We start from the raw sequence: 11,116 nt of genomic DNA on the forward strand, positions 1-11,116 counted from the left end.
GTTCCGCTTGGCTAAGGACAGAGTATGATCCTCAATACGGAAATCTCTCTGTCCCGGTTGGTTCTGTGCAGATCCACGGTAATGCTCAATACGCAATACCGATGGATTCCGCTTGGTTAGGGACAGAGTACGATCCTCAGACTACACTATATTGCACAGCCTAAGTTTGGCGTGATTGGTCACAGCATAAGAGCTATGGATTGGTCGGCATCTTCATCGGATTTTGAATTTTTCAGGTTATGTATCTCTCTGTTTGGCGCTTAAACATCTGTGATTAGGCGGTTTTATACCAATTTGCCAATAAGCAACCACACAGAACATTTCAATTTAAATTTTTCTCATTTATTTTTAAAAATCTGTTAAATTGTTTTAAAAATCTGTTCGTTAGAACACCATATTTAATTACCTAAGACTTTGTTTTAGCAAGCAATTATGGATTCTGTCTATCCATCTACTTCAACAAGCTGTGAAATTAACTCAGGAGCCTGCCATCTTTGCAGCAAAATATTTAAAAATGTGGAATTACGAAATCGTCATATCAAAGGAATACATAACATAGATATGTCGATTAAGAAAATTAATCACATTATTTGTCCCTTATGTGAACAAGAAACTAATTTCAAAAGCCATGAGAACTTACGAAAACATCTTAAAGGGAACCACCAGGTGAGTATTGAATTAATAACTTTTGAATTTTCTAGTTTACAAGAATATGAGACATGGAAAGACATGCAGAAATTTGAGACAAGTTATACAATGAATAGAATTGTTAATAGAAATGAACAGAAGACATTATACTATGAGTGTAACAGAAGTAACATTAAAGGTAGGTACAATACTTTGTTACTTGTAATATTTAAAACTTATACTAATCTATATTTAGGATATAAGCCCAACTATAAAATTAGAACAGAGAAATCTGGTGGATCAATTAAAATTAAAGGAGTGTGTTCCTCCAGGCTGATTTGCAAACTGAGAGATCAAGGACAAGTTTCAGTCAGTTATTGGAAAACACATGCTGGACATAAAGAGGAATTAAGAACCATGCATCTGGCAAAAGCAGAAGAAAAAATGATTGTAGAGAAGTTAATATCTGGGGTGCCATCCAGCAGAATTTTAGAAGATTCAAGAAAATTGGAAACACCAAAACTAGAAAGACTTGCAGTATTAACAAGTCAAGATCTCTCAAATTTGTCTAGGAAGTATAATACATATAAGAAACGAGATCAAAATGATATGGTAGCAACGGCTTTAAAGGTTCAGGAATGGAATGCTAACAACAATAATTATGCTTTCTTATTCAAGAAGGAAGGTAAAGACCTATCATTTTTTTATGCCTACTACAATTATAATTAATCCTATTCCAATTTGACTTGTGTGAATTGTTATCACTTGACTCATGTAACAAACCTTACTCTTAGCAGAATCAACAATATACATTTTTAAATAATATATCTCGTAAGATTGTAGTCATTGGTTTTTTACATTAAAACTAATTTTGTAATGGAGGTGCTGATTTATTGGGCAAACATACTAGTTTTTTATTTTACTAGACAACCATTTTTGGGTCTTAGTCTGTTAAAGAATACTTCTCCATTCTGATCTATTTCACACTTTGCTCTTCCAGTTTTTGATAAATATGATATGTTAAATAAGAAGTCAACACAACAAAAAAATAGGACTAATGATTACCTGTTAAAAAATACAATAAAATTTCAGTCTCTTACCATTAATTTATTATCTTTAATTATCTCTAAACTATAAATTTTTTATTTTTATTAGGAGAACAACATGATGTACTTAAAAAAGAAGATTTTGCCTTAGAATTCATGAATTCTGTAATGGAAGATAAATTAAGAGAATTCCATAGCATAATTTGTATGGATGGTACACATGGCACGAACAAGAGGGGAATGGATTTAACAGTGGTGCTTATTAAAGATGACAGGAATACAGGATTTCCAGTTGCATTCTTACTGTCAAACCGATTGGACCAAGTAGTTCAAGAAGTTTTTTTAGGTATGTATTATATGAGTAGTGACAATTTATGACTGGTATTATATTTATTTCGAATCCCACCGCCGGCAAGAACATCTAGACATTTTAAAAAATGTCTATAGGCCCCAGGTCGACTCAGCCTGAATAAAAATGAGTACCTTGGGTAAAACCAGGGATAATAATAGACGGTTGAAGCGTAGCACTGGCCATGTTACCTTCCTTGTATACCGTAGGCCCTAGATATAGCAGACTACCCTGCTATACTCCCAAAGCCGCGACAGCGGTATAAAACGGGAGACTATTATTATTATAAATAAAAATAATTTTTAAAAACTTTTAGGTGCTCTCAAGAATAGAATGCAGACTGGAATTCATGCAGAACATTTTATGAGTGATGACGATAAAAAATATTATAATGCCTGGGTGAAGATTATGGGCAACCAACCAAAGAGGCTTTTATGTACATGGCACGTTGTGAAAAATTGGAATATTCAAGGGAAGAAGAAAATAAAAGATCCAATTTTGAAGAAACAGATGAAAACTGAGATGAAAAGAATTATGAATGAAACGGATGAAGATAGATTTATGGAGTTATGCAATAGATATATAATCAAATTACAAGAGGCAAATGAGATAGATTTTTTTAATAATCTGGCATGGTAAATAAGTATATGAAATCATACATTTTAAGTCATCCTTAAGTCTATTTTTTTTTGGAGGTATTACTTTCAGAATGAAGAGAGAATCAAAATGTGGGCTCATTGTTACAGAAAAAATTCAGGAATCAATACAAACATGGCGATAGAATCTTTCAACAACCTATTGAAGACCAACCACCTTAGGAGAAGTGCTGGGGTAACAATTGAAAAGTTATTGGACACAATAGATGATCTAGTTGACATTAAAATGTGGAAGAGGATTATAGACATCGAAAGACCAAATGCGAACAATTATCAAGATAGGGTTATATCAAAAGCACACAAAATGGCAGAAACGATGAAAAACAAAGTGGAGGTTAAGAAAAATAAGAAGGTATATGGTCAATTTCAGGTAAAGTCATTTAGGGATCCTAATAAATTATATAATGTAAATATAAGGCAAGTATGTGAAAATGAATGTAAGACATTGTATTGTAGAGTATGTAAAATTTGTATTCATCGCTATCAGTGTGAGTGTGCTGAATATGTGGTGAGGAATATCTTGTGTAAGCATGTGCACTTGGTAAGAATGCATGAGGAGCGCGAGGGAACTAACTCTGTTTTAGATGATGCTGCAAGGTGTTTGGCAGAAACTTCAATTATCAAATCAAGGCATCAAGAGGAAATTAATGAGTTTGTCAGAGGGAAGGTAGAACAGACAAATGTGATCCAGGAAAACACCAGACGATGTCTTCAAAATGAAAACTTCAAAAATGTCATAGATAGCTTACATGACTTAGATGATGAAACTTATACACAATTACATGACAAATTTATGAGAGACGTTCAAGAAGCAAGACGTAAGGTGAAGAAAGAATTTCAGGAAACCCCTAAGGATATTACAAAGAAGCGAAAAATGGAAAAGCAGGAATATTTTCCTTCCAATAAAAAAAGAAACTGATTAAAAATTAAATTTGAACCATTCTTGTAGCTCACATGTATTTTGTGTTTTTGTATCTGTATTGAATTTTTATTATAGTTTTATAGGCTTATTTACCTATTGCAAATTGCCTTTTGCATTAATTAGTCTTAGATGTCATAACTAACGACCTTCTTTGACAGATTCTTAGTTCTAAGACTAATTAACACTTTATTTTCAGATTCTTAGTATTAAGATATCTAACCCCTTTCTTTGCAGATTCTTAGTTATAATACTAATCAACTTTTATTGCAGATTCTTACTTGTAATAAACATTTTATTGTATTTTAATAAAGGTATTTTTCCCGCTAGCTAGGGTTCATATATAACCTTTATGTCCACGGACCGTGATCCCTATATGCTCCGGTCCAACATAGCTATGGATAGTGCGACTGGACCACCTTCCCTCATTCCCGAGGGTCAAATCCAGCGACAATTAGTAATATATGTAGTAAAATTTCATAAAATATATGTATAAATGCTTAGTTTAGGCCTGAATTTTAAAGCTGTGTTAAGTAATGATGTTATAATGATGTTATATTTGTGTGCTTTTATATTAGAATTGCATTTTTAAATCGGGATGTACTGGGCCCTAGGCGAGGTTTAGAGGGGTTTTCCTTCGCCATTGCATCAATAACGGCCCCCCCTCCTTTGATTTCCCAGATTTTTAATAAAGAATAAAGACATTTTAAACATAGCTGTTTAGTGTTTTATTTGGTTTGCAATAGTTATTTCCAGTAAACCTCTGCTTCATTTTGTTAACAATGACAATTTTTCATAGTACTCGATTCAGAATATATATATATCTTTTTATTATCCTACATTTGTGGTGAAATCTAATATAATTCAGTGTTCTAAAAAAATGAAAATTGATAAATGTCAATTTGGATTTATGCAAGGAGGCAGGTCTACATCAGCAATTTTTATTATAAAACAGCTAATTTAACAATTTAGAGTGAAAGAGATAGACTTGCGAATAGTATTATTAATCTTGAGAAAGCACATGATGAAGTTATGAGAAACCTACTGTGGCAGAGATTTAGTAGGAAAGGAGTGCCGGCTGAATGTGTGAGTGGAGTATGAGCAAGTAACAACTACAATAGTGTTAGAACTACTATATATAGTTAGAATAACTATTATAGTGTTAGAACTATACAATTGTTGGTGAAACTGGCCAATTTTGTGTGAAAATAGGGCTTCATCCGGGTTTCGCCCATATTTATTCTCATTTGTGCTGGATTAGATAACAACTGAACCTCCTTGGTATAGAGTAGCGGAGACAAGTCCTTAATGAAAAATGATTAAAATTAAGTTGGATACAAACAAAATATTTAGAATATTCTTTTAAATATGATATTTCAATTCCAGATAGAGTAGTTGGCTTGAATAGACAAGAACTCACAAAAGATGATAATTTTCGGCTTTTAGGATAGGTTTTACCGTTTTATTTATCATACTTCAATTAAAGATAAAGGAAAGAGGCAAATTGAATGATGTGTGATAAAAAAGGTACGAAGAAAACTAAAAGGTAATTGTATAGGACTGCTTTTAGACCAGCTATGATGTATGGTACTGAATGTAGGGCAGTAAAAAAGGGGATGAACAGAAATTGCATGTTTTTGAAAAACCATAATCTCAGAGAAAAAGCGGAGAGGTACTTAGTCCCTGGAAGAGAACAGAAAAGTTTACAGGAAAATAATTAGAGAAGCCGATCCCACATAGAGAAAGCTAACGAGAATAATAATGTTAATGAATGTTCTAGAAATAAAAATAATAAGAAGAACCTCTAAATCTTAATAAAAAAATTACCTAATCAAAAAAAATTAAAACAATATCTATATATCTAATAAAAAAGCATCACTAGCATATCAAAATAAAAAAACACAAGTCAGAAATTAATTTTACCTACATAATCTCAAAAGAAAAAATAATTACATTTCTAATAAAACTGTAATAGCCAGCTTAATCCTAAAATGTGAATATCATCCGCTTTGTACCAATACCACAGTAGATTGCTACTCTGCTAATAAATTTTTTAGCGATATACTGTGTCACAATACCTCAATTGTCATTTTAAAAAACATGAAACCCGCCAATTTTTAAATTGGGACCCACCCACCAACCAATCACGCCAAACCTAGGCTGTGCATTATAGTGTAGTCTGCGATCCTCAATACGGAACTCTCTCTGTCCAGAATGGCTCGCAGGTTCACTACACCGGCGAGTCAGGGAGCCTAGAGCGCTAGCTACAAGACTGTCTAATTCCGCTATTCACACGCCTTAAATAGCCGTTTGAATCCCACTACGCCGTCAGGTTGTAGAAGTGGATGCGCAAATATTGACACTCCCACGGTTCGAACTGTTAAACGATCAGAGCATCGTTACAAGTACACAGAATCCCCACAAATAAACTTTGTCTTACTTAGATCCATATTGAGTGACTATAATGATCACGTAATAATGTATACCGATGGTTCCAGAAAAGAGGATGGTGCCACAGGTTGCGCTGATTTTTTCAGTTTATACTTGATGATGCTTGGTTCCCTGTTCTATATCTACATCGAATTGTACGCTATATTATTTAAAAATAACATACAATCATAATGAAAGACGGTCACAGAAAGAGTTTTATGTTATACTGGATGATATATTTTGAAAAAATTAATTTAATTTTACCGTCCCATTTGAGCGTTTTTTATTTTATTACTTTAAATAAAGTGGATGAAAATTAAATATTATGCCCACTGGGACCAGTGCTTATCCACCGATATGGTTTATCAGTTTTCTCTCCTACCGGAGAGAATCTCTCCAATATAATATTTCTCAGGTCGAGGTACACTTATTGGAGTTTAAGTGTCTCGGATATGCTTAAGAATTTCTTAGAAGTTCGCTTTAATTCATCCCTGGAGATCGTGAATAAAAATGTTTCTGATTCCGAGTGAAGGAGCTCTTTAGCAGGTCTCTAGACAGCACTCGCTTTTCCGGGATTTCATGTCAAATAAACACACGTAGAAACATTCATTTTCAACAAGTGTGGTCGGTTTAAAAAAACAATATAATTTTATTATATTTTGCAATCAAATGTAATAAAATTTAGTCAATGTAAGAGAAAATTGGTTCAGGTAGACATTTTACACATTTGCAGACCAAATTTTAAAGGCCAAAGATTTTGAGCAAAAGAAAATTAATAATACCGTATAAATTACACTTTACAAAAACATTTAATTTAGACTCATATCTCTATATGTTTCATCCTATACATATTATTATGATCTGTTTTTCTTACTTTTATATTAACTTTTTATTTATTTGATTAATTTAATTAATTATTTAACTGTCGCAAAATCATACATAAAAAAAAATAATCTCAGGGTGCTATTTTATTATACAAAAAAAATAAATCAGCTTAAGTTATACTTATCTTTTCTCGTGGCTTTCAGTATCTCTTAGTTGTTTCTTAGCGGGATAAAATAGTAAAAGAAAATAAGTAGAAATAACATAAAAAAACAAATACAAATATCTTTTATTATCAAAAAAAATAATATGAAGATAAATTGTACCATATAAAATAATTTTAATCTACCAAATATTTATCTGTTTGTTTTTTATCACATTGATAAAACAACATAAACAAGAAATTTGGATATTCGTAAAATAATTACACTTCGCTATGAAAATTTTGAAATATTGGAATCTTTGTTCATATGTTTTTGTACTCAAAAAAATATAAAATTTTAAATATTATAAAAAGAAACTTTTTAAATTTATTAAACAATATTAATAATTATCCTTTGACGCAAAAAAAAACTTTTATAAAAAATTTATGGTGTTTTAAAATAGCGATAATTTTTGATCTTCTGATGATATATAGTCTTTTATTTGAAACATAAAAAAATTCTGTCACAAAAAATTATTGACTGACCTTTTAATTCACATACGACGATGTCTTCTTTTGACCAAAATAGCCCCCTTTTGTTGATTATGTTAGGCTATCAATCAAAGCCTTCTCCGTTCTAAGTATCGAACTATCAGCACTCCAGCAACTCTTTCTCCAAAACACGAGCAGGCCTCTTTTACCAGTACTCGTTCAACAAACTCCAAAATTCTCTCCTTTTTTTCATATATTAACAATCTCCTGAGAACCAATTATTTTTTTTAATTGGTGTCGCAAATATTTTTAATAGTTCTAGTTCTTGTGACTTACTCACTTGGACTTTATAGAATCAAGGACGTATTCGACTTCTCAACTTTGACCTATCTCTCGTTCCACCTTTCAGCCACCCACTTCTAACTATTAACACCACTGGTACTATCTTCTTAACTGACTACACAAAACTTCACTTGCTTCTTTCGGATGACCATCACATAATAATCTTTTCTACTCGAAACTTTCAAAACATTCACTCTCTTTCATCCCCATTCCAAACTCGCTAACCAATCAGAAAATTCCTATATCCTTGCTCTTATTTTACATCAGAAAAACCCAAGCATCGCTTCTAAACAACTTTCTTTGAAAATGATAACGATTTTATCTTATACTTTTTAAATACAATAACTACCTGGTGGCTTTGGCCTTTCCAGCGATACAAAACCAAAGGCTTTTAAAATTTAATATCTATAAATACCAGGAAACAATTGTCTATTTACATTTAAGTATTTACTAATGTTTTTCAGTCCTTCAGGGAAAAACTCATTATGGATAAACCCACTGCTTAAAACTAACTTATAATAACTATTTACAAATAGATGTACAGGGCGTTGCAAATTTATGTGCCCGCGTTCTATAACAAAATAAAAATTTTATTCTATCTTTGATTGATAAAATTTAAACACAACAATATATATATATATATATATATATATATATATATATATATATATTAAATTAAATGGCCAAATATATGGCCTAGGAGGACAAATTCGTTAAACTTCCCGTGCTCGAATCGGTATCAATAAAGTGTTATGATCATTTCGGCCTAGCCCAGCCTCATCAGACACTTTGGGCTGATACAAATTCAAAAAAGTGTCCCAAGTGAGCCCAAAGTGTCTGATGAGGCTGGGCTAGGCCGAAATGATCATAACACTTTATTGATACCGATTCGAGCACGGGAAGTTTATCGAATTTGTCCTCCTAGGCCATATATTTGGCCATTTAATTTAATAAAGCGATAGCGGCTTTCGCTAAAAGATTATATCTTTACATATATATATATATATATATATATATATATATATATATATATATATATATATATATATATATATATATATAAGGGAAGGTCGAAAAAAAACTTTTTTTTTAATTTCGCGTTGCTATAAAGCGGAAATTAGAGTTTTAAATTGCAGAAAGAATTTTTTAAATTGATTGATATTTTCCGGTCGCGCATTGATCGTAAAGTTTAAAAAAATTGGTTGTTTTTGAAATTTTTTTAAAAACACACAAATATTTTATCCCCTTTTGCTATACCGCGTATATCTTTCCTTGAGGGATCAGGATTAAAATAAAGCAAAAAAAAAGATATATTGACATATTCCTTTCGCTTATTGTCCATGAAATATTAAAAAATATCGTTTTTTGCTATATTTTTTGAAAATACAACGCTTTTGATAACATAAAACCAATTTAACGGCCCTACTTTTCACGTTTCAGGCACAATACTTAAATAAAAAACTATTGAATTGCAATATTACAAATCGGTGGTCGTTGCAGAGTTGTTTAGTTTCACAGTAGCCAAAGACATGAATGTCCTTCTGTGTAGATGACCTTCGCTCCCCCCGTTAGAACTTAGATTTGTATACTTACAAAGAAAATATGGGTTGGGTAAGATTGGAAGTGTAGACATTGAACAGACACAGAAAGTAGTCCAACGAAAGTAAAGAAGAATAACTAGGCTGAAAAACACTCAATACTTCCTCTTGATGCATTGCAACCTTCATGCTCAAAATCAAATGTGACATCAAACACAAACACTGATTCATCAGAAGAAATTCATAAAGATATAAGTGATGTAGATGATAACTATGAGCCTCCTGCAAAATCTCCGTGGCAGATGCGAGTTAAATTAAAGTCCACAGTCTTAGCTATTGACCGTTATGGAGTATCAGACCGTGCGACCGCAGCGATTGCATCGAGTGTTTTGAAAGATGTTGGTGTAATTTCAGAAATTGATAGTTCATATGTTGTGGATAAAAACAAACTTAGACAGGAAAAGAACGTAAACGCAGGCAACTACAAGATGATTGTAAATGTTTAAGTGTACACCTGCCACTGAGGGGACTCTATTTTGACGGCAGGAAAGATAAAACACTTGTCGTTGATCAGGTACAGTCTAAACTGTTATAATTTAAGTTAGGTGAAGTCCTCCTTCTAGTTTGAAGACATCAAGAGACAAGGAAATATGTACTTTAGGAAATATGCACCAATAAACGTCTGGCCATCAACAATTATACTTTATTCCTTCTTACATACGGAACAATACAAAACTTGACTGACAGTAGTTTTTTACCTATTTATGACATTACTCATTGCACTGTCAACAATGTCACTTCATATAGAACAACATCCACTTTTTATGTTGGATATTCTAACACTCTCCCTCAACATGAAAAGTAGATAAGCTAAATACTAGACCTTAACAAAATAAACATTATTTTAAATTCAAATTCTTACAGATTAACTGCAATTTCTTTGAATTTAACGACTTGGTCAACATATCAGCCACCATTTCATTCGTCGACATATATTTTAATTGAATATCATTGTTAGCTATTTTTTCACGAATAAAATGATACTTGACATGAATATGTTTCGTTCTATTATGGTATACTTGATTTTCCGATAACTTTATGGCACTTTGATTATCATTAAATATAACCATCGGAAAACCTTCAAACAAAAACTTACAATTAACATTGTTTTCAAATATTTCTTTACATAAATATGTTAAGTATAACGATTCTTTTGCTGCCTCAGTTATGCCAATATATTCAGCTTCAGTTGAACTTAAAGCCAAAGTTCTTTGCTTTTGACATTCCCATGAGATAGGACCACCAGCCAACGAAAAAATAAATCCATAAAATGACTTTCTATCTGAACTGTTATTGGCCCAATCTGAGTCAACAAAGCCACTTAAACTAACATTTGACTTTCTGTAATTGATTCCTACAGTTCTTGTACCTTTTAGGTATCTCAAAACACGTTTGGCTGCTAACCAATGTTCTTTCGTATGAGTCTTATTAAACTGGCTAAGATAAGTGACAGAGAAAGCTATGTCAGGCCTTGAACAAACCGCTAAATACATCATCGAACCAATCAATTCTTGATAAGGACATTCATACAAAATTCCTTCATTAGAAAGTTTAACATTCGGTTCTAAAGGAGTATTTACAATGCTACAATTCGTCATTTCAAATCGTTCAAGTATTTTATCAACATACTGTTCTTGACTTAATTTCAATTCAAACTCTGACTTACTTCTCTCTATCTTCATACCCAAACAAT

At 32.0% G+C, this 11,116-nt stretch overlaps 1 protein-coding gene across 1 annotated transcript; it reads left to right on the forward strand.

Moving 5' to 3' along the window:
* Window positions 1-213: 213 nt before the first annotated feature.
* LOC140452201 (uncharacterized) lies at window positions 214-9,869 on the forward strand. The gene is made up of 7 exons (XM_072546319.1): window positions 214-826; window positions 884-1,312; window positions 1,783-2,019; window positions 2,339-2,465; window positions 2,718-3,048; window positions 3,166-3,496; window positions 9,598-9,869. The coding sequence occupies exons 1-7, from the start codon at window positions 433-435 to the stop codon at window positions 9,867-9,869; spliced, it is 2,121 nt and encodes a 706-aa protein (XP_072402420.1). The 5' UTR covers window positions 214-432.
* Window positions 9,870-11,116: the final 1,247 nt, after the last annotated feature.

The sequence above is a fragment of the Diabrotica undecimpunctata genome, chromosome 10 (assembly GCF_040954645.1).
Source record: "Diabrotica undecimpunctata isolate CICGRU chromosome 10, icDiaUnde3, whole genome shotgun sequence".
NCBI lineage: Eukaryota > Metazoa > Arthropoda > Insecta > Coleoptera > Chrysomelidae > Diabrotica > Diabrotica undecimpunctata.

What these genes read in the sequence shown, in the direction of transcription:
- LOC140452201 (XM_072546319.1), top strand. Translation starts at nt 433, where the DNA reads ATGGATTCTGTCTATCCATCTACTTCAACAAGCTGTGAAATTAACTCA. An exon ending in TTTCTTATTCAAGAAGGAAG is followed by an intron (nt 1,313 to 1,782) that starts GTAAAGACCTAT and finishes TATTTTTATTAG; the next exon opens with GAGAACAACATGATGTACTT. An exon ending in AAGAGGCTTTTATGTACATG is followed by an intron (nt 2,466 to 2,717) that starts GCACGTTGTGAA and finishes TTTTTTTTGGAG; the next exon opens with GTATTACTTTCAGAATGAAG.